The sequence below is a fragment of the Panulirus ornatus genome, chromosome 63, assembly GCF_036320965.1.
Source record: "Panulirus ornatus isolate Po-2019 chromosome 63, ASM3632096v1, whole genome shotgun sequence".
Classification (NCBI taxonomy): domain Eukaryota; kingdom Metazoa; phylum Arthropoda; class Malacostraca; order Decapoda; family Palinuridae; genus Panulirus; species Panulirus ornatus.
In genome coordinates, this window is record NC_092286.1 from 8,827,291 (window position 1) to 8,852,400 (window position 25,110).

Genomic DNA, 25,110 nt, shown 5'->3' on the forward strand with positions numbered 1-25,110 from the left:
AATGTGATCCAGGTATGCATAAGAAAAATAAGGTTTGTGATCCCAGTCCTGTCTTCAAAAAAGAATTAGGATTGTGATCCTAGAACTGTCTCTAGGTACCTCCTCTGTTAACAAAATTCTGCAGTTGACATCATTTCCAGTGAGGGACGGTGTGAGAAAAGTCATCTCTCATGATGTACCTCCTAGTATTGTATTTGCTTACCCGTTTGTCTTATGTATTTTCTGGGTCAGTTGCCGCGCTTCAGATAATCTATTTATAAATGAAGTATAAACATGTTTCTCATTGATGACACGCTGAAAGATGCTTAGTTTGCGGGTAATATCAATATTTGTGTTACATAGGATATAACCACAGCAATCATCATTCCTACCGAAAGAATTCGTATAATTGTAACTCTTTCCCTCTGCAAAGACACAGACAATATGCCCTCGCGTTTGAAGCATAGACCGCCTTTCATCTTTCATTACTGACATCCCCATATTGTTTTCAGTACCTCAAGGTACCCTTCACAACCTTTCGTGGAACCGTAGAGGAGTAAATCTCCTCTTTACTGCTACTCTTAATTGGCTAGCCACTTTGGCCCTTTCACAGAGCAACCGCCTCACTGACCATGGTGTGTCTCCCGCAGGAGCCGTGGAGTCCTGCCTGTCGCATGGGCTCAAGCGTAGAACCCTGGGGCTCTTCAAGACCTCCTCCACCACCGCTCTCATCCATAAGGTGGGCAAGTGTTTCGAGCCCGCAGCCACCGTCTCCAAGATCGTCCAGGATATGGACTCCTCAGACACGTGCAGGTGAGGTTTGGTGGGAGGACTTTGCTTACCTGTTTATCACAAGGAGGTGGGTAGTGTGTCTGGGTTGATGGATTCAGGGGCTGTTGAGGTTCACAAGGACATTGATGACACAGGTGGATAAAGTCTCTAATTTGATGCAATGGATGGGTCGATGTTAATGACAAGAATAGGGAGGTGTTAGGCTTAGGTAAGTAAGTATTAATGTGAGTTAAGCATCCGGGTTAAATGGGTGGCATGAGATAGGTATGTACAAAGGGTATCAGGAGTAGATGGGTAACAGGTGAGGTAGGTGGGTGGCAGCAGTGCAGGTGCATAGAAGGGTGTTTAGGAGGGTAATATAATCCATGTGGTTTGCTTGTTATTACATCAGTCTACATTAACTGTAGCATTATTCAGACCAGGTTAGGTACAGCATCACCAGTCTAGGTCAGGTTTACTCCTCTGCTCTTCCTATTTATAGATGCTGTTATTATTATTATTATAATTATTATTTTAATGTTATTGCAGACGCAGCAGTGGTAGTGGAGATTCCACGTCTCGTCTGAGCAAGCCACCTTTGGTGAAAAAGAACTCAGGCTCCATAACCAGCAGTAGTAGTCCTCCCAGGTACTTATGGATCAGAGTAGCTCTCTTTGAGAAAGTCCTCGCCAAGATCATCGACTACCTTGTGCAGAACAGCAGGTGAGAGGCTCTTGTTATTATGGAGTTTTGTATACATTGAAAAAGAAAGAGTTTCAAGTAGGTAGTAGTTGATAGGCAATCAACGACCAGGCAGGTATATTACCAGTACTACCCGCCTGGGTGTTGGAGGGTTAGTGATGGCTGTGTGCAGAGCCAGCACTTTACTGGTTGTCAAGTTGCACTCCTCTGACCTAGGTAGCTGTCTTTTTCTGACTGCTTCACCCTCACGTGGACTACTAGCATTCTGTCCACAATTTCAGGATCTCTCCCTGTTATACATAACACTTGACAACACTTAACTCACACAGCTTATTCTTTGTAACACTAGATTTTCTTGTGATGAGCACTGTGCACTAGTCCTGCCTTTCAGCAAAATGGTAGTAGCAATAGATAGAATTAGTAGGTAGGAATATTTAAGCTAGAGCATTGGGTAGAAACATAAGGCAGAAGTAGGGGTAGGAATATCATGCAGGAGTATTAAGTAGATGTAGTCAGTAGGAACATTAGGTAGGTGGCCTTTGCAAACTTTGCACTGGAGTTGCCTTCTGCCAGTGGCCTGTTTAGGATGATGCACTAAAGACTAAGACAAGGCAATGGAGTTCACTCGTTATGGAAACTCTACTGCTGTGGCTACCCCCTTGGAGGAGTTCCAGATGGGAACAGGTGTCAGAGATATAGATTGATAATTAGAGGGTTCCAAGTGCTTCCATGGCATATGGATTGTCTTTGGACTTTAGGCTTTTAATGGAAACTGACTATGAACAGTATATTGATAATTTTTGCTTATATTGTTGGAGGTCCCCTATTTCTTTTGACTCAGATGGTAAAAATATTATATGTTTTGCTTGCTGGAATGAATTGTTACTTTGCTCTTTATCACTTTGGTCTACGGTTTCTTGTTGTTGAGATATATGTGTGTGGAGCTTGATGTTTACAATCCCAGGTCAAACCATATACCACTTTAAGAACAAAACTAAGATTTCTTAAAATGATGAATAGTGGATTTACCTAGTAACAGATCAACTGAAAAATCAGTGGTATGTTCTTCTTAGCCTTAACATTATCTCCATAGTTCCTCTCAGAGCAAAATGCTGACTACATTGGATAGGGGTTACCCAGCCTTCCCTTTTTTCATGGACAAATTTAAGAGATTGGTTACATATGACCATCTTTCCCAAGAACTGTTGCCTCACACAAAAGGAATTTCTTATTTGTAATTTCCTTTCTGATTATCTTTTCTAGAACCTCACTGACTACACTTGTCAGGGAGACTGGTCTGTAGTTCAGCACTTGGTCTCCTTTCCTAGAGATGGGTATGACATTTGCCCTTCTCTCCCTTAGCACTTTACTTTTCTTCAGGCAAACCTTGAACAGTGTTTCAAGGAACCTGTCTGGTGTATCTACACATGATATCAGGATATATGGTGAAATTTCATCATGATTCTTGTATGGGTCAAGACCCTTTAGCATTTTGTTAATGTCTTTTCTCAATAACTTAATGTTTTGTAGAACCCCCTAGGATCTCCCTCCCACCCTAGCATTTTCTAGGACCTCCTAGGCTTTTCTTCCAATCCTAGCATACTAGCTTTGGGGCTGTAGTACCTTCCACTTTTGAACTTGTAATTTATTTCCTGACATATCCTTATATCATCCTCTGCAGTTCTTCCTTTTGAAATCCTGAGCCTGAAAGCTAAAAAAGATTTGTATTTTCTCTTGCCTTATCCACAATATTCTTATCAAAGTTTCTTTGTTCCTCTTTTCTTACCCTTTTATACTTGTTCCTTGCTTTCTTGTACTTTGCATGTGCTGAATGGCTGAAGTACTGCCTATATCTTCATCACTGCACATCTCAAAGCTCCCTTTGTTTTTGACATCTTTGATTAAAGCATTCTTCCCTTTTTCTTACCCTTCCCTCTATATTTAAAGCTAAAGACAGCCATGTTCCTATTCCATTATAAATTTCACAGAACCTCTAAGGCATAAAGCCCAGGTTCCTGGCCACTGAACTTTATCTCTCAGTCTGTATTACAATAGAAATTGTTGAAGATTGTGTTTCCACAATCATATCTCCTCTTCAAGTCCTGTTTCACTTCTTCTCTTTTGAATTCCTCATTTATCACACAATCAGACCATACATTTCATGATCAGTTTTTCTGGCTGATATATCTTATATTGTATTTTCAGTATTCATGCTAGTATGCGTGAAGATAAGATCTGATAATGATGGTCCATCAATCCTCTTCTCCTAGTATTTTCATGCACTTTCTGGTAAAAGAAATCTACTTATGCACATAAGGACTTATGTTGTGTGATGCATGATCTCCCTGATTCATGGCAAAATCTTGTCCAAAGTAGTCATGGGTAGGTAGATATACTCTCTTTCTTTTTTCTTTTTTCTCTTATTTTTGACTGATTCTCTCTCTCTCTCTCTCTCTCTCTCTCTCTCTCTCTCTCTCTCTCTCTCTCTCTCTCTCTCTCTCTCTCTCTCTCTCTCTCTCTCTCTCTCTCTCTCCAGATAGCAAAAATTTAAAGGTATAGAAGATAATGTGTTAAACCTGAAAGCCTCTCGACAGGGAAGATTCAAAACTCTTAAGCCATCAGGAATACCATGGAACATACCAGAAATTAATCAGACAAAAAAAAAATGGCCCAAACAGGAAGCTAGAATGCTTATTCAATGTTTTTCCAGAAGTAAGAAATGTTCATGGAATTACTACAGAAATATTTAAAGCAATACTTGATGTGTGCTTGAAAATAATCTCTGATGAACCAAGGGTAGACAGTTATGTAATGCAGGTGGTGGCTGAGAACAGTCTGATTTATCAAGCTTCAGATTTGCCCTGCCATTATGGCTAAATCTTGTCATGGCTACACACAGAATTCTCTCTCTCTCTCTCTCTCTCTCTCTCTCTCTCTCTCTCTCTCTCTCTCTCTCTCTCTCTCTCTCTCTCTCTCTCTCTCTCATACATCTTTGAATTTTGAAATAATTTTTTTTTCATTCCTCAGCAAATACTATGAAAAAGATTCCCTTGTGGCTGACCCAGACTATGGCACCATTTTGAGCTCTTTACTGGGTGAGTATGTCACATACTTGTATAATGGAAGATTTAGGTGTGTATTTCATGCCACAGTTATGCTCTCAATGTTTTATGCTAGATGGGCATGTGCTATTTTTCTTGCTGTTTGCTTCATAGTGTAGCTCTATAAATCCACATGCTGTGGGTCAAGTAGTATTTTCATCAATGAACCTCCATTGATCTTTATTTCTTCTTGCTTTTCCTATGTTTATTGTAATTAGGTCTCACAGTCATAACTCACTTCTGCAAAACCTTTATTAATGCTTTCTCTAATTACCTCCACTTTACACATGTGAACCTTACTTTGTAACATTTCACCAGTATCACTTAGCCTTTCATTTTCATTTTTTGTTATAACTATGTTCTTTTTCATTAACTTTTCAGCTTTTATATTCATTGTGTCCTAAACCACCTAAAAGAGGAAAGTAATCTACTTAATACTGTAATGACCTGAGCAGCCCCCACCCATCTGTCTATTGGCTTTTGCATCATGTACACTGACTGTTCTCTCTTTCTGACTAGAAACTTGGTGATACAGCACTTACCTCTTCTTCCTACTCATGATGTATTCATAGACATTCTATGTCTAAGATATTTGTTTACATGCCACATACCAGCTGGATAACTGTGTTCCCACTCCTTTATTTATGCCACCCATCACAGTGACCTTTATAAAGCCCTCTCCAGAAAGTATCCTGATCCTCCTCTTGTCCTTCATTGCATGTTACATACATGCAAGATCTTGCATCCTTGAATATTGTTACCTTATTGAACTTAAAGATTTGGAATTAAACACTTTTTCAAACCATTCACATGATGTCAAATGTCCTGCACTTTCTTCTGGATAGTTATCTGTATCATCTTACAAGTCTCACACTGCTCACTCTGCACCACTTAGATTTTTCACTACCCCATAACTTTGTCACTTACACATCAGTTTTAACCTAGATTACCTCGTTAAATGTGTCTAATGCTTCCATTGATCACTGATTTCATCTCATATCATCTGCATATTGTTCCATATGCAGTTGTAGGTATCTGCCAATGTCCTAGGCCACATGTAACTTTCCTTGAAATTCATTTTGTAGAAGTGTAATCTCTATCTCCAGCCCTGTAGTGTAGCAGAGAGCAGAGGTAGACAGTTTTTGAGTTAGAAATTTATCATATATACCCTCGACAATGTAGTTCCACTTATGCTATTTCAGTCATAGTGCCTGTGGCAGGTGTATCATTGTTATATGATACCCAACTGTTTCTTTATAATTTATGAGTTAGTGGATGTGCTGCAGAAATAATTGCATCTCCTTTCACCAATCCATAGAAGCTTTGCATATATGTTATCCATGGATTTGTACTGTATGTAAATTTTGCAGCAAGGAACAGAACATGAGCTGCATGTGTTTTACTGCAGTGCCCTGTATCATTCATAGTTCTTTCTATGTAGCCAGTCTTAGTGTCATTTTTGTATCATACACTTGTGACTAGGACTTAATCATGTTGGAGCCTGGAACCTGCATTTGTTATTACTTTCATCACTTTGAATGACAAAAATCTAAAGCATTAATTTTCACTTAATAGCACCAGATTGTTAGATTATGTTAATAAGGAAATAGATTATCATAATCTAGTATTTAGTATATGAGATTAATTATTAAGGTTATAGTTAAGTAAAAAGGTTATAGTTAAATAAAAAAAGGTTATAGTTGAAAAAGAGGCTACCACGCAGGGATGTAAGAAACACAATGGTGATAGATTCTCTTTTTAGCTGACTTATTTACCAACTGTTTCAAATTTGAATGTTAATCACACAATAATTTTGTTAATTTCTTTAAAATATGATAAACATAATTTTCATGAAAGCAGTATTTTGAAGTGTAGGCTAACTTTGGTAATATCTGCAGTTGGTCCATGTGCCCTGGACTTCAGTAGAATGAAGACAGTGGACCACCTCTGGACAGATCCTCCAGCAGATGAGCTTGTACAACGCCACAGGATTTCAACAGGGCACTTCACTGGCCCAGCCACACCCCCCATTCCACGTAGACCTGGTCTCCATGTGAGTAACCAGATTCTCTCTCTCTCTCTCTCTCTCTCTCTCTCTCTCTCTCTCTCTCTCTCTTTGTTTCTTTCATGTCTGTGTATTATTATCATTATTATTATTATTATTATTATTATTATTATTATTATTATTATTATTATTATTATTACCTCCACCCTCACTTCAGGGCTTTTCTTCCACTTCCCACATTGGGCCCTTCTACACTACATTGAAGTGATACTTTCCTTAGTGGGGGGCATTTGGTTGAGTTTGCTGATGGAAGGCCAGAAGTTTTAGGGGGTTCCTGTGGTGTAAGTGTAAAAAGTGGCAGTGGCATGGGAGGTGAAGGAGGATATGGAGGATCACTTGGACGGGAAGGAAGTACTGGTTGAGTTGGGATGAATGCAGTGCTGTCTGGTGTCTCCTCCCTTGGTAACCTTAGCTTGGGCCTCTCTGCATCATCTGCAGCTCCTGTCGACCAACCCACAGTTTTATCATCTGTGGCTCAGCAAAAACAGACATCAGCTCTCCAACCATGTGCAAAGGCCTTATATGATTATGAAAGGAAAGAAGCAAGGGACCTTAGCTTCAAAAAAGGAGATACAATCATGCTTCAAAAGAAGATTAATTCTAACTGGTATGAGGGTGAACTCAACAACCAGATAGGTTTCTCTCCTGCATATTATGTTCAGGGACGAGCCATATATTGGAATTCATGGAGTTTCTACTGGCCCACTGTGTTTTTAAATAGGTTCTGATGATGATACAGGTAATACCAGTATGATAACCAGTGAAACTGCCATACCTATCCCATATCCCCTATATATATCCCCCCCCCCCCTCTCTCTCTCTCTCTCTCTCTCTCTCTCTCTCTCTCTCTCTCTCTCTCTCTCTCTCTCTCTCTCTCTCTCTCTCTCTCTTCCTGTATTAGCAGGTTTGCATCATGAACAGAAGACTGAGCCTTAGAATGAAAATTCTCACTTGGCTGCTTTCTTTGTTCCTTCTTTAGGAAAAGTAAAACAGGAAGGAAGGATTTTCAGTCCCTGGTCTCTGCTATGCATTTGCTATCTAGCATAATTTCACTTACAGTTTCCCACTAATCCATGAGCTTTCATGTACATGATCTTTGTTATAGACCTTATATTGTATCATTGTTTTCCTCAGGTCCTCCAGTGTCTCTTATTTCTTTTGTTTTTTTGGACTTTTACTCTGTATTCTTTCCCTATTTTATTCCATTCTTCCCTTGTTCTGTTTTTTTTTTTCATAAACACCCTGTCTGATATTGTAGGTTGGCCTTAGTACTCTCACATTGTTTTCTTACATCTCAAGTATCGGTGTATGTATAAATGTTATCAGACTCTGTTTGCATGTGTTTATGCTGCAAATGAAATGTCTCCTTAAGTGAGGTATCATCATCAGTGAAAGAAAAGGAGTACAGTCTTACTGTTATTTATTTATATTCATTTTACATAATCGCTGTTTCCCACATCAGTGAGGTAGCACCAGGAAACAGACGAAGAATGGCCCATCCACTCATATACACATATGTATATATAAATGACTACAAACACACATATACATATACATACATATTGACATGTACATACATACATATACATGCACATATGCAGGCATTACATACATACACATGTACATATTCATACTTGCTTGCCTTCATCCATTCCTGTTGCTTCCCCACCCCACAGGAAAATAGCATCGCTATCCCCTGATGAACACCTAAATCCAGGGAGTCCATAATTTCCTAGCTCTTGATTAGGGCACACCCCTGAAGCTGCAGGAGCCCCATGAAAGGGGTCATAGGGTTGTATAATCAAAATGATGTATAGGTGTGGGTGTTCCCAGTCTCCACCTGCAAGTAGTTGCAGCACAAATGAAGTTGGTTTCATTGAGATGAAACAGAGTACAGTCTCATAGAGAAACTTCTTACTCCAAAGGAGTATATTTAAATGTATAGGTGTGTGATTTTTATAATATGTTATCCAAGATGTTCCATGTTGTTGGGTATTGATAAGCACAAAGGAAAAATTCATCACTTAGAATTGTTCAATATTTAGAAAACTTCATTAATTGAAAGTTTATACATGATAAAGGTGGCTGCTCTTAATTTGACTGAGAAAAAAATTTAATGACACTGAAGTATCATTAGTAATGCACATTGCTATCGTATCAGGAAAATGGCCTGTCCAAAATTGTTATTCGTACCTCCCTGTAATGGAACTAATCCCAGTATTTGAAGGCTGCTACATGTCAGCATACTAATAATTACTCTTTGTTTCTCATGGGATGAAGTCACTTGGCACCGCAGTAGGTGACAATAAAATCCATAAGAATTTGCATTGTGCAGTTGCAAGATATAAATCAGTCTCAGTGATGCAAATTTGCATCTTAAGTTTTTCTGTAACTTTCTATCCTATTTTTCCTTGCCACCTGGAAGGATGCAACTCAAGGAGGGAAGTCTAAAGTAAGTCTTTGTGTCAAGTGTGACATTTATAATTTCAAGCCTAAAATCAGTATGCGTCGACAAATCCTTTATCTTACAATGCACATCTTTTATTTAGAATACCTGAGTTATGATATACATATGCAACACTTAAAACCCACTTTCTGTTCTCCGCCATCACTGGATCAATGCTGTTTTTCAGTATGAACTTTTAAACATCATGTTATAATCTTTTTTATCATACTGTGGACTGGTGAATTGATAGTATCTCAATATCTGTGTGGAACTTTAAGGTGGTATCACATTGATCAAGTTGATGTTAACATATATTCATGTGATCTGTTATATCCTGGTTTCCTTATGTTGCTCCACTATCTCTTAAAGAGTCACCTAACAAACTTGAGTAGTGAAATTTATAGTCATTCAAAAAATATGGCCATAAAACCAAATCACTGTTTCATGCACATTCCATATCCTGCACTGTCACTGCACAGTATGGTATGTTTGTAATGCTACATTGCAGTTTGTGTCAGCTTGTCTGATTATTTGATTTGTTTGCAGTATCGTAAGCCTGTGAGCAGTAGTAGTGAAGATGTAGGAGTGGTATCACAGCGAAGTGTGCCCATGAATGCCCGGGACTATGTGGAAAGCTTACACCAGAACAACAAAGCTACGTTGCTTTATGGCAAGAACAACGTTTATGTACAGCCAGTAAGTCACTTGATATATTGATGTTGAATGCAGATTCAGGAAGAACTTGCTTGCAGATTTTAGTTTTATCATATTGGTGTGAATGCTCTTTTTTTTTCTTTTTTTTTTTTTTTACATGTGGTCTTGTAGCTTAAGAAATGTTTTAAGCCTAGACAGGGCAGGTTGGACATGTTTGCATGAAACCTGTCCAGTTTTCATTTTGTGAAACAGATTATTGGGAAAAGTCTACAGTTTAATTGCATAGTAACCCTTCGCCTCCACAAGATAATGATCAGACATCACAATATATATATATTATCCCTGGGGATAGGGGAGAAAGAATACTTCCTACATATTCCCTACGTGTCGTAAAAGATGACTAAAAGGGAAGGGAGCGGGGAGCTGGAAATCCTCCCCCTCTCGTTTTTTTTTTTCTTTAATTTTCCAAAAGAAGGAACAGAGAAGGGGGCTAGGTGAGGATATTCCCATTCCCTCAAAGGCCCAGTCCTCTGTTCTGAACGCTACCTCGCTAACGTGGGAAATGGCAAATAGTATGAAAAAGTAGCATGAAAGACAGTGACAAAGTATAATAAATATAAATATCTTAGGGCACATAGGCAACATGTTGCACCTGAATAAAAAGGAAGTTACTCCCAAGATACCATTGAAAAAGTGAATTGGGGATCATTCATAGCTATTCATATATTCATGCTTTATTATTTCTCAAGCTAAGGCATAGAAAAGATTAATGTATTACATGGAGTCCTAGAGCAATACATTTGATACATTATGAATTATTCTCAAAATTCATGTAAATTTTTATATCAGTATTCTTATTTTTCATGGTGAAAAAGTGATAATGGAAAGTAATTGGTATTCCATACCCTTAAGAAGTCAGGTTTGGCCAGTTAGTGAAGATGCATGGCAAGCAAATGATGGCTTCTTCCATATATCCACGACTCTTTTATTACAAAAGTATATTTTTCACATTTTTGTGGTGATTTCAACTTTTCCATGCTTTGCCCTTGCATCAACTTTTATATTTTGCTGAAGAACAGTCCAATTTTTTAATCTCATCAAAGTCAGTTCAGAAATTTGAGTGTTGTAACCATGAATTGTGTTTTTCTGTGAATATGGTATGTGATCATGATTTTGTTTATAAAGAGTATCAATTTGTACAGAAGGAACAGATGGAAGCTATGCCAGGGTATATGTCGCTTCACCAGACCACTGAAGGACTAGTCATAAAGTGGACTCCAAACCACTTGATGAATGGTTGTTGCCCAGACACTACAGAAGACAAGAGGTAAGTCAGATGAGGCTTCCTAGACTGTTTTCTGATTAAGTCAATTCCAGATAAATATTTTTCTGTAAATCATAATTATTCATTATTGCTGAATGGTAGTTCCATGTATTTATTCTTTTAAGTCCTTGCAGTGCAGTAAATGGAAGTATGATATATTTGGTTTAGATTTCTGTTGAACTGTGATTTTACTTTATATCAAACTCTGTCCTTTGTTACTCAGGTTTTTGTATGATTTACATCCTTAAATCTTAATTAATTTTATAACAAGCCTACCTTGCTAATTTAGAGCATATATTAAACTGTATTCTTAGTGTAAGTAGCAGAAGTAGATGGTACCCATGTTTATTTCTGCAGGATATCATCCTACAATGGCACTCCCATGACTTTATACTACTTAAATATAGGGAGCACTTGTGTGGGAAGCTTTTTCTGAATGTGAGATATAGCATCTTTTGTTTAGACTGATAAAGAAGGGTGAATAAGTAGTAGAAAACACAGTATACTTTGATTCATGTGGATCTAAAGTGGACTTCATTTGATTGGAAGAATGATTCAAAAAGCATAGGGTGACTATAGAATGATAGAATTTACATGAAACTTCTCTTGAAACTTAATAGTAATTTGCAATAGATGCAGTCTCAACCTGCAGGTCATATATGCTAAAGAACAAAGAAAAAGAATATTTTGAATAGTGGCATTTTACATATACTCTTCATTTTTACTATAAGTAAGTAAATTTTTAATTTCCTTACTTTTAAAGGGGTGGATTAATTGATTATTGTGATTCTAAGGCAGAAAATGACATTTCATATAAGTTGCTGGTGAACAGCAAGTAGAGAAACAAAAATGAATCATATAAGAAATCCAAAGGCATGAAAAGTCTCAGCTGATTATGAAACGTAAACTGTTGGTTGTAATGAAAGAATGATAAAGCTCAGACCATAAGTGATAGAGTTTAAAGGATTTAAAGATTCAAAAAGTAACTTCTAGAAAACAAGGTTTAAAGTTGGTATTCCTAATGGACCACATTTACTGCACTGAAAGATTAACATGCACATCTGCAGCACACATAACTTGAGTTCTGGAGGTCCTTTCACAGCTGACAAGCATCATATTATGAGGAACAGTTGTCACTAATGAAGCGTGAAAAAACCATGAATCTCATAGAAATCCAGTTTTTGATGGTAGAAATAGCTCATAAACTGGACATGAGAGAAGTTCAAACCTAGGTATTTGAATGCTCAGTGTGGGAGGTCTATATAAGACTGGGAAATATAAGAGAAGGATAAGCTATTTTTGAAAGTAGTATTACCTTTTCTCGACATAATTGATTTTTGATCCATCTGGTATGGCAGAGTCCCATAAGAAAGTAGTAGAGACATAACCAAAGGGCCCCAGAAGAATGTACCCCTTTTCTGTGTTGTTGATGATTGTGAATAATGTCCATTTAATTGGTTAACCATTAGCATATCTGCAGATACTTTAGCTTGAAAAACATTTTGATGTTTAATGTTTAATAGAATGGTCATAACTAGTAGGGGTCCATCCACCAGGAGCTGTGCTTTTGATGTGGATGTTTCTCGGTAATTTTAGCTATACTACTTGTGAGGTGGTTTGATTAAGTAATGAAAGGGTAATAGAGATGTGTGGTAATAAAGTGTGGTAGAGAGAGCAGAAGAGGGTGTTTTGAAATGGTTTGGCCACATGGAGAGAATGAGTGAGGAAAGATTGACAAAGAGGATATATGTGTCAGAGGTGGAGGGAACGAGAAGTGGGAGACCAAGTTGGAGGTGAAAGGATGGAGTGATAAAGATTTTGAGCGATCAGGGCCTGAACATGCAGGAGTGTGAAAGGCGTGCAAGGAATATAGTGAATTAGAATGATGTGGTATACTGGTGTCGACGTGCTGTCAGTGGATTGAACCAGGGCATGTGAAGTGTCTAGGGTAAACCATGGGAAGTTTTGTGGGGCCTAGATGTGGAAAGGGAGCTGTGGTTTCAGTGCATTATACATGTCAGGGAGAGACTGATTGTGAACAAATGTGGCCTTTGTTGTCTTTTCCTAGAGCTACCTCTTGCACGTGCAGGGGGAGGGAATTGTCATTTCATGTGTGGCGGGATGGTGACGGGAATGAATAAAGGCAGACAGTATGAATTATGTACATGTGTGTATATGTATATGTCTGTGTATGTATATATATGTATACGTTGAAATGTATAGGTATGTATATATGCGTGTGTGAATGTGTATGTATATACATGTGTATATGTGGATGTGTATGTATCTACATGTGTATGTGGGTGGGTTGGGCCATTCTTTTGTCTGTTTCCTTGAACTACATTGCTGACGCGGGAGACAGTGATAAAGTATAGTAATGAATAAAAAGAATACTGGCAGATATGTAAAAGTATTGGCAAAAGTGAAAAAAAAGCATAGGTAGAATGAAGGTTAATAGAGAATCAAGTGTGGGTGTCTTAAAGAAAATGGATAATCAGAGCTGATAAAAGTTTAACAAAGAATCAGGAATACTCGTTAAGGATTGACTAAGTAATTTGACAGGTTAATAGAAAGATGTCAAAGTATTGTGATTATTTAGAAATGAAAAAATATTCAAGAAGGAAGGTTGATGGATTGGTATTAGATCAGAAACATTGGTTTAGTGATGATTAAAGACCCAGAATGGTAGACAAGATAGGAAATAAAGAACCTGATTGAAGTGTGTATGGGATGACGATTAAGCAGATTACTGTAAAATTACTGATAAATCAGGATTGTAAATTGAATAATGCATAAAGAATGAGAACAATATGTAAAAAAGGACAAGCAAAAAGACTGGTAAAATGTTAGAAAGATTATCAGCTTGGATAGTAAAGGAATGGAAAGAAAATCAGAATGAATAATGAGATATTGAGAAGAAAAATCAGGATGATTACCAAAATGGTAAAGAAAGCATAGTGTTGATATTTTGGCTGATGAAAGAATCAAGATGATTGGTAAAATGATGGAGAAAGACTCAGGTTGGTTGGCTAAGTAAAGATTAAAGAATCAGAATACCTTGTAAATGTATACAGAAATTGTTTTAAAGAATTCATATAGTTCATAGTGTGAAAAATAGATATAGGATGGTCCAGTGATATATAAAACATTAGGATAGTGTGTGGTGAAGAAACAGGTAATAAACAGGATTGTACTGTATGTTTAGGAATGAGGGAGAAATTCATAGATATTGGCAAATTCAGAGTTATGTGAAGAAAAAATAAATCTTAATATTTGAAGTTAAGGCTTTAAGGTCAGCTATGTGTTTATAAGTTGTGGCAGGTGGCAGAGAACTCCCATAGTAAAGCAGGTAGATATGCAGTTTTGGTGCAGCACAGAAGTAGCTTATGGATTTGGAAAAATGTACCTCAGTAGAGGCATGAAACATAAAAGTGATTTAGAAGGGTGCTAATAAGATTGAGTAATCCTACAATTAAAGTCAACAATTTATAGGCAATAGATTGTAGACAGTAACCTAAGAAGTTTGTACTACAGTCCTGATTTATGAGTGTTGAATTGGTGCTTAGAACTACCTTGCATTTGTCTTATTAAGAATAAGCTACAGAGTTAGTCTTACCAGCTTCTCCCTGCATGCTCATTACACCTGTTGTGTTCATTTATACTTTCTTCAAATTAGATCCTATCCCTGGTCTTACAATAAACATTTGAATGTGAACATGGTAAAGTCCAGCAGAACTGTGGCCCTTAGTCCCAAGCATCATGTGGTGCAAAGAATTACCAGTTTCCTAACTTGTTCTGTTACTTGTGAGAGGCATGTGTCACACAATGATAATAATGGTCCCTTCCATGACCATGTCTAACAGACATGACATTTTTTTGTTTCATTTATTTCACCGGTATTTATGGTCTTTCTGGTACCTTTCCTCTGTTGAACATCATTTGATTTGGACCTCTCTTAATATCCTAATTCTCTTAGAAAATCATTTGTCTATTTTTTAAACTTGTTCATAGTGCCAGGAACAGATGAAGAATGGCCTTCTTCATTTATATCCACTCTGGCTGTCATGTATATTGCACCAAAACGAGAGCCCCCATCCATAACCATGCCTCACAGACCTATCCCACTGACAGAACGTTTCCCTTATTGTTCAGTCCCATGCTCACCTCCCAACCTCCTGCATATTTAGACTTTGATATTTCAAAGCATCTTCCATTCCATCCTTCCCCCTCCTCCCTGGTTTCCACTTTTCCTTTTTCCCTCTACTTCCGATGTGTATAATCTCTCAGTTGTCCCCTCCTTACTATCCTCTTCATACACCCAAATAATTTCAGCACACCCTGTTGGTCTTCCTCATGCATATTCCTCTACTCCACTCCTCCCTCTCCCTATCATTTCTTGTTTGGTCATTCCTCCTTACACCACATATTGTTTTATAATATTTAGTTTTCAATGCATCCACCCAGCTCCAAATTATTTTATATGGGGCCCATGCCTTGCATCTATACAACACTGTCAAGACTACTATACCTTCAAACATACCGATTTTGCTTTCACAAACAGTGACATTTCTTTCCACACACTCCTCACTGAGCCTAAGACTTTGGTCTTTTTACCCTTCTTGGGGCTCACATCAGGTCGTGTGGTTCCACTTGCTACCATGTCTTTTCCCACATATCTAAAACAGTCCAGTTCATCTATGTTTTCACCATTCATACTGCCTATCCACTGTTATACCTAATAAACTTGTTTTTATTCATATTTATTTTATTCACATTTATTCTCCTTTCTCACACTTCCAAACTCAGAAACCTTGTTCTGCAGTCTTTAACTCAAGTCTATCATGTGCTATATTATCAGCAAACAGCAGCTGACACTTCACTTAACTCTCAAACTCCAACAGGCTGCAATCCTGCCCCTCCCTCCCAGACCTTGCATTCACCTCTTTTCACCACCCACCCATAAGCAGATTAGACAGCCATGGTAACATTACATACCCTTTCCACTGACCCATCTTCACTTGGAATCAGTCACCCTCTTCTATTCCTACTCATAAGCAAGCCTTAATCTCTTGATAACATTTTCTCAGATTCTGGGAGCTTTCCTCCTCACCATATATTTGTAACACCTTCCACAAAGTATCTCTGTCAACCCTGTCATGCTTTCTCTTGGTACATATTTACCATGTACAAATCTTTTTGTTTCTTTAAGTATTTCTCACACAAATGCTTGAAATTTGACACATGATCCACTCACCCTCTGTTACTCCTGAAACCACATTGTTCTTCCTAATCTAATGCTCTGTGTATGTCACCACCTTCTCAGTCTACCCTCTCCCATAAAACTGCCATTAATCCCTTTCACACCTCCAGTTGTAATCTTAACTCATGATTCCATTTCAAAGAAGGGGTCAGTTCTCATTCCAATTTCAGCATGCCTTTTCACTTTCAAGGACTATGAATCTCCTGACTTTGATTTCATAGCTTAAGATTTGATGAGCAACTACTACTATTTTCTTGTTTTACCTACTCCTATCCTAACTCTACTAATTCTATAACTATCATTGATTATCTAAATTCCTGCCATGAGGCTGTAACGTCCTCTTATCTTCAAGCTGAGCTCTCTGTTCAGGAAACTTCATTGTACACCATAAGGAGTGGTTGAACTCCGTCCCTATGGATGGTTGTGGAAATGAAACCCTTACATTTCTTGAATCAAATTATTACTCACCTTACCCATGTTCCATACCAATATGGCCATTCTTCTAACAGTCTAGATGTATTTTTAACTTTCTACAGGAAGATTACTCTCTTTTGTTAATTACATAGCAGAGATTTTCATTTCTGGAGTGGAGGTATGTACCCCCTTTTCCTCTAAGAATGCCCTTTTTTTCTGCCCATAGTTCAGTAATATCTACTCAGAAGCCATTCAGGCAAAGGATGTGGTCCATTATATTAGACCTGGAAAAACTCTTCTTGTCCCAGCTCACACTAAGCTTTCATTTGTGGCTGAAATCATTAACAGGTAATTATCATTGAGGTGAAACATTCCATTATCCACAAGAAGTGTGACAACTTTCCATCCTCTGATAGGTCTATTTAGTGTTTAGCCAAAAACTTATTAAACAACTTTTCTTATACAGTACTATACTACCTTTCCCTCACTTTTCCATTCTGACAGTACTTTAGTGTCTTTTCAATTGAAAAAGCAAAATTTTTTGTTTCTTCCTCTCACCCCCACTGCAGTGCTTCACAACTGGTTTTGTGATGATGTCTTTGGTGTGTTATGTAACTCTCTGATTAAAGTAATAAAATAGGTATTGCACCATCATAGCAAAAGCATTCAATACTTGATTTATCAAAATTTTTGTGCAAATTACTTAAATGTATGTGATTATAAGGGCACTGCATATATTTTGCTATGCTTTCCTTCTTTTCAGTAGATAATGGGTAGTTGCGATAGAAAACTAACAAAATTTGATTCAGTGTACCATAAGGACCAAGCCAACCTGAAGGTGTATCTTAGAATATAAAAAAGGATGAGAAGTACTTCCCTAACATCTTACTAATCCTATGCCCTCACTGTAGTCTCTTTTCATGTAGCCAGAAAAGCATTTTTCTCTTAGACGTAAGCAAGAAATACGGACCAGATGGCATATATCCTTATGTTTTCATGGGTTGTGCTTGTGAACTTAAACCTGTGCTTGCTGTTGCCTGTTCTGCTTCTGTTTAAAAGCCAAAACTTTTCCTTATCCAAGGAAATGTGAATTGGCAAATTATGAAATGTAAACAGCTATTGTCCTGTTGCTTAGACTTCAACTATTTCCACAGTCTTTCAGTCCCACTTCAGCTCCAGTTTCCTTAAACATCTTGAATCTCACAGTCTTTCTCTGATCTTCAGTATGGTTTTCATATGGCAAGATCCACTATGATATCCTTTTCAATTCTGCTTATGTCTGATCATCATCTCTAAAATACCAGAGAATCCTGTGTTGTAGTTCTTGGTATCTGAATAGCTTTTGACTGGGCATGGCTTCAGGATCTCATCTCCAGGTTCCCTTCATTTGACTCTCCTCCCTCCCCCACTCTGTTTACTTAATCTAGCTTTCTCCATGGCAAGTCTGTCTCCTTAGCTGTTGATGGACCAACCTCTTCTTCTTTCTCAATTAATGAGGGTGACCCTCAGGGTTCTGTCTTGTCTCCTACAATCTTCATCCATTTTATTAGACTTATTTTCATCAAATAACCAAATGCATTATATACTGACAGCTTCATACTGCATTTCTCCATTTCCTTCAAATCCACTCCATCCCCTTTTGCTTGATCTGTATCTCTTCTTATCAGAACTTTCTCTATATACTCAAACATATACAGGATTTCCCAGGAAGGCATACATTGGTTAAGTGCCTCAGAGCACAATATCTGACCCTCTTTCTTTGCAGTTCCTCATAATTTTCCCATCTCTTTCATGAATCTATAATTCCACCACTCATCATAATAATCATACTTGCCAACATAATAATCATACTTGCCAACATAATAACATACTTAGTATCACTGTAAAAACTAACTTGTCTTGGAAACTTCCTTTTATACAAATAGCTAAGTTTGCCTCTAAGATACTGGGAGTCCTATTCAGATGTTAGTTTTTCTTTTTTGGACAGTTTCTTCAAGTACCCAAAGGACTGATATGTCTTTTTATAGGAGTAATGCCCTCACAAGTGGGGAGGTTTTAAGCATGCATACACACTAGAAAAGGTGAAGTCCAAAGCAGTATGACTTATCAACCCTGAATGCCAAACCTCAAAACTTGGCACATTTGCCATATGCCACATTGCTGGTTCTTTTTTGCTCTCCTGTAAAGATTACTTTAGTTTCTGCTGCTTAGAGCTAGTTTTTTGTGTGCCTCCACCATGAGCTTAGGCCACATAATATTCAACAGGCTATCATATCGTATGATTACTATGTGGCCTTGGCAACTCACATTTGGACTTTTGTACTATCAGTTTCTTTTTGTAAACCATGAATCTTTGAATTCTGTAACTTTTCTTGTCTTTCCAAGAAATTGTGACCTGCCCCTTTTTAGAAGGTAGGTTTTCTACTTTCTTCAAACTCTTTGAGCTTTTTTCCTCTTCTCACCTTACCTAACCTCTATATAGATACATATTTGAATTTTATGAGAAGGAACAGTTTCTCTTCGTACGACCCTTTGGTATCACCAGATTCACCTAAAAACTTAAAGTTTGTAACCATGTCACCCTTTATTCTTTTCTCATCTATGATGGACACGTTTATGGCCTCTAATCTCTCCATGTGTCTCAGTTACCTTAATTCTGATACCATCTTTGTTGGTCTCCCCTGAATGAACCTTCTCTGTTAGTTCTTTGTGCTTCTTCAAGTACATTGACAAAACTTGAAAAGCATATTCTAAGTTTGGCTTAATGATAGATGTGAATAGTTTGCTGAATATATCCTTTCCTCTGCATTTATCATTTAATTTTATTATCTTAAGATTTCTCTCAGAAATGGTTGTATTGTCACTCCAGGAATGAGATGAGCTCCTTTAAAGCTAGAAGTTCTTTAATGAGGCTGTAATTTTTCATGCAACTGAATATGATACAGCTTGACCAAAGGTGACTTTTCATGCATGGTGTAACCGTAAGCAGACAGAATCTGGTAGTGCCTACCCTTTTTACTTGAATGCAGTTCTAACATTTGCCAGCAAGCAGTTTGTCTTGCAATTCTCGTACGCTGGGGCTGTAAAAATGGATCAAGTACAGTATCCCTGCCCAAGGGCACTTTTTGTCCATGTTTGAAAATTTCAGGGAAAAAAGTGGGAGTGGCCCATAAAGCTTAGCTATTGTAAAAGTGGGTGAAACACATAAGTCAACAGAATCTGTGAGATCCTTACTTAACTTTCCTTTGCAGCTATTTACTCCTATTTTCAGTACTGCATTTGAAATTTTTGTGATTGTTATGGTTTTGTGTTTACTTTCAGCTTTTGCTCATAGTGTTTACATCCAGATTTTGTGAATTGTATGTATTTGCTTTTTCTCAGCAAATGCAACCTTTTCTAGAAGACGTTCTTCAACAGTTAGCAGGATGCAGCATACACCATTGATATTGATATATTACAGCTTTAACATGAACTCTCAGCTGCTATGAAAAGACAATTAATGTTCCCATAGATACTTCTGATTTATAAAAGTGTTTCACCTACTTCTTTGTCAAGTAACCCCACCTTCTCCATGATTGTCATAGTGCTTCCTACTGTCATCCTGTGATCTTAGAATCTCTTGATGTTCTTATATTTCTTCAGCACCTACCTATATAACTTTGCACTAAGTGCAGAAATTCCACTGATATATGTTTCTTCCAGATCTGAAAGTTATTTTTGTGCTTCCCATAAACTAAATATATACCCTTCAACATAGATAGATAGATATTACTGTGCTAGATTTTTTATAGCCACTCTCCTAGTCAAACAGATGATGCTATATCTTTGTTGTACCCACTTATCTATTATGATATGTGATAATTAGTGTATAATGTGAAAACTACGTTACTTTATGAACTAAAATTTTAGACGGCCATCTCATCCTTATATTTTATTGTCATAAGATTTTAACATGGAAAATTATGATCATCTTTAAGAAGATATTGTCTCTATAATGCAAAAGGTTTTGTGAAATATTTGTACTGACACCGACTCATTCAATATTTGTTTTATTTATTTATTTTTATATTTTTCGTTATTCATGTATAACTTTAAATCATTTTTTTGTCTTTTACAAATTCTTCCATATGACATACATCTTTCTTAAGTTTTTGTGAATGTTGTCATTGTATTCCTTCACAGAATTTTCATTTTAGATTTCAGATCCTCATCTCCTTTGATTTTACCTATCTCTATGTCTTTTGTCCTTGACAAATTCTACTTCTTTGAACCTTTTTCGCCATAATTCTGTTTAAATCTTATCAGTATATTTCTTCTCTGTGTAGTTTCCTAAATTCTAACAAATGTTGACTGTTCTTTGCAGACCTTTCTATATGGATTTGTGCTTTCAAAAAAGGTCAGAATGATTGAATGGTCCCTTTAGCGGCACAGTTTAGTGTTCCTGTTTGTTAGTCATGCACCAAGAGCATTTTTTGTAGAATCTGATAGTAAGCTCCTCCTGAGCATCATTTTTGTAGTCTAGGATAATTATCCCCTGAGTTTGATTTGTGTAGAGGTAGTCATCCCGTAGTTATTTAGACAGTTATGAATTTGTAATATATGCAACCTTAGGACTATATCCAAATGTATAATATGTAACCATATTATTAAACCCAAGTTTATTTGATTTTTTCTGGAAAAATTTTATTTGTAAATTTCACAAGTTCTAGATACCTCACAAGTTCAAAGACTGAGTATTAAAAAGGCCTTAAGCAATTGAAAGATAAGCTTACATTGTTAAGGTAACTATTTAATCATGTGGCTGGTAAACAACATATGCAGTTTCAAAGCAAATATAGCATCTTCACATTAATTGCTGGATATCTGATGGTAGAATGTACAATGAATATTATGCATGAATCACACTCATAATATTGTATTTTGGATATGAGTGCATAAGTTTTATACAGAGCAAATTATCTGTGCATAAACACATTCCAGGAACAGCATTATACTTGATGACTTTAGGTATGCATAGAAGTACTGCTGTGAGAGAAAATAGAAGATTATCATATCCCTCCCTGATTTTTCTTTTCATTGGCAGTATCTATACTGCAGTTGTGCTTTGTGGTCGCTATAAGTTTTCAGACTCTACAATAGGACTTCAAGGATTGCTATTTCTTCATTATTAGTATCCAATAGTTTTCCTTCATACCTTTTGCAGTGTTTTTATTCTTGCCATACACTATAATTCATAGTGGAAGTAGGGGACAGTTGTTTCATTATTGCCTTAGTCATTATTAGCATGATATTTCTTTACTGGTTTTAGGTCATGAAGACCTAGAGATGCTCACCAACTGAAATGTGCCACTTAACTCGAACCCTGTGTTTCTGCAACTCTTTAGTGCAGTAGCTGTTTCCTGAAATAGTCTCTTCACTGTTTTTACATTGAAATAGGTTTGGTATCTGTGAATTCCATTTGGTACGATTAATACATCTTTGGATGTGCCAGTATAGTGAATGGTCTGAAAGGGAAACTTTTCAGCATTCTTAACCATTAAACATTGGAAGGCTTACATGTACAACTACTAAGGGCATGATAGGTGTTGTATGTGTAGCACTAATTGCCTTGTTTTTTCTTTAACTGTGTCACTATTATGACATTTCTGTGGTGACTCTGTGTGGCCTTTGTTTTTACCCTACATGTGTAGCGTGAGTGATAACTTGATTCATTCATTTTTACATATGTTTCTTTCATGTTATAATAGAAACAAATAATCTGAATGATGCATATTCATATAAACCTTTCCTTCACCACTCCCCTGCGATTCTACACAGTTAGTCTAGCATTATACAATGACTATATAGAATGTATTTTTCTTACTTTATTGTGCTTAATCTTACTTTTACTTGTAAACTTTTATTTTGCAATGAGAAACAGAATTCAAATGACAAATACCCTAAAAACCTATTTTGCAATGAGAAACAGAATTCAAATGACAAATACCCTCCAAAACCCCTCTCCCTCCATTTCTCCATCAGTCTCAAGGAGAATCTGTGGGTTAACTTCGACATTAAACTGTGGCCATGTAAGTTACGTTCATTGCTTAATTTTATTAACATATTCTTTGTTTTTTCAAGTTTTTCTTTCATTCTGTAGTGGAAAACAGAAAGTTTGAAGACCTTTTTTTTTCCATATTGTGATCAGTTTTTCTTAGTTCCCATTGTTTGAGGGTTAAGCAAGAGGCATTAGTTTGGTGTCATGAATTTTCTGTCTGTTCATCTGTTGTCCTATCTCGATAAACTGTTTCTCTTCATCTTGTATGTAATTTTCATTGAGCATTCCCTCCCATGTCCATGATTATCCCAGGCTTCCATGATTTTTCTTTTTCTTAATTCATAATCTTCATGCTTGGAAGCCTCAGAGCATCAAGATGACTCCCTTTCATTTAGAAAGCAATCCTTCATAGATTCATGTTGCTCTCATAAGCCAAATGTATTGATATCTTTTTCTCTTCATTTTGTCTCATTATTTTTATAAAACTTTGTTGTAAATTAATGTTTCCATCAGTCAATTTCCACTCGTCTCTTCCCTGATTCTATCCCCCAATTCAACTTCTAGCTTCTATGCATTGCATATTTTTCAAATCCTCTGTTAACTTTTCAGTCTACAGTAATCTTCTAAATGATTATTCCACATTTTGTCAATCATTATAGTCTACTTTGTTTCTATGGGTCCACTGTTTTTGCACCTTCCATCTTTTAAAGGAAATTGCTGCCTCTTGTGTAACCTGCTTCTGCCTTGACTTCAAGTGCATTTAACTTTAGTGTGGTATTCTTGATACTGTATTGTATAACTTTTTCTTTGTAAAGATATTTTTTTGGTAATCTCCTTGTTTAAACCCTAAGAGATTCATCATGCTCACTCATCTAATTTGTTCCTCTTATGTAGCTTTGTGATATGTTACACTGCTTGTGAATTATCATGTACAATATTCCTTCCATTAAATGGGGTTTCAACACACACACACTCTCTCTCTCTCTCTCTCTCTCTCTCTCTCTCTCTCTCTCTCTCTCTCTCTCTCTCTCTCTCTCTCTCTCTCTCTCTCTCTCTCTCTCTCTCTCTCTCTCTCTCTCTCTCTCTCTCTCTCTCTCTCTCTCTCTCTCTCAGGATAGCAATGCTGTTTTCCTGTGGGGCAGGGTAGTGATAGGAATGCATGAAGGCAAGTTGAGTGTATAATTGGTGTACATAGGGTCTTCAGTGTTGGAAATGGTGAAGAGTTTGTAGATTTGTGTGCTGAAAAAGGACTGGTGATTGGGAATACTTGGTTTAAAAAGAGAGATATACATAAGTATACATGTGTGGGTAGGAGAGATGGCCAGAGGGCGTAATTGGATTACGTGTTGATTGATAAGCATGTAAAAGAGAGACTTGGTTGTTACTGTGCTGAGAGGGGTAGCTGGAGGGATGTCTTATCACTATCTTGTGGAGCCAAAGGCGAAGATTTGTAGAGGTTTTCAGAAAAGAAGAGAGAATGTTAGGGAGAAGAGATTGGTGAGAGTAATTGAGCTTGGTAAGGAGACTTGTGTGAGGAAGTACCAGGAGGGATTGAATGCAGGATGGCAAAAGGTGAAAGCAAATGTCATAAGGGGAGTAGAGAGGAATGGGATGTATTTAGGGAAGCAGTGATGGGCTGCGCCAAAGATACATGTGGCATGAGAAAGGTGGGAGGTGGGCAGATTAGAAAGGGTAGTGAATGGTGGGATGAAGAAGTAAGATTGTTAGTGAAAGAGAAGAGAGAGACGTTTGGACGATTTTTGTAGGGAAGTGGCACAAATGGTGGAGATGTATAAAAGAAAATGGCAGGAGGTCAAGAGAAAGGTGCAAAAGGTAAAAAAGAAGGCAAATGAGAGTTGGGGTGAGAGAGTATAATTAAATTTTAGGGAGAATAAAAAGATGTTTTGGAAGGAGGTAAATAAAGTGCGTAAGTCAAGAGAACAAATGGGAACATCGGTGAAGGGGACAAATGAGGTAATAACAAGAAGTGGTGAAGTGAGAAGGAGATGGAGTTAATATTTTGAAGGCTTGTTGAATGTGTTTGATGATAGAGTGGCAGATATAGGGTGTTTTGGTCAAGGTGGTGTGCGAAGTGAGAGGGTCAGGGAGAATGGTTTGATGAACAAAAGTGGGAGACCAAATTGGAGGTGGAGGGATGGAGTGAAAAAGATTTTGAGCGATCAGGGCCTGAACATACAGTAGGGTGAAAGGCGTGCAAGGAATAGAGCGAATTGGAACGATGTGGTATACCGGGGTCGCCATGTTGTCAATGGATTGAACCAGGGCATGTGAAGCATCTGGGGTACACCATAAAAAGTTTCGTGGGGCCTGAATATGGAAAGGTAGCTGTGGTTTCA

General features: G+C 37.3%; 1 protein-coding gene across 1 annotated transcript in view; it reads left to right on the forward strand.

The window, feature by feature from the left end:
- Positions 1-25,110, forward strand: part of LOC139746055 (small G protein signaling modulator 2-like) — a 285,630-nt gene that overhangs the window by 187,248 nt on the left and 73,272 nt on the right. The window contains exons 4-10 of the mRNA XM_071656887.1: positions 630-792; positions 1,300-1,473; positions 4,480-4,547; positions 6,452-6,606; positions 9,611-9,760; positions 10,921-11,045; positions 21,080-21,112. Of these exons, the coding sequence (XP_071512988.1) occupies positions 630-792; positions 1,300-1,473; positions 4,480-4,547; positions 6,452-6,606; positions 9,611-9,760; positions 10,921-11,045; positions 21,080-21,112 (868 nt within the window). The remainder of the gene's footprint in view (positions 1-629; positions 793-1,299; positions 1,474-4,479; positions 4,548-6,451; positions 6,607-9,610; positions 9,761-10,920; positions 11,046-21,079; positions 21,113-25,110) is intronic.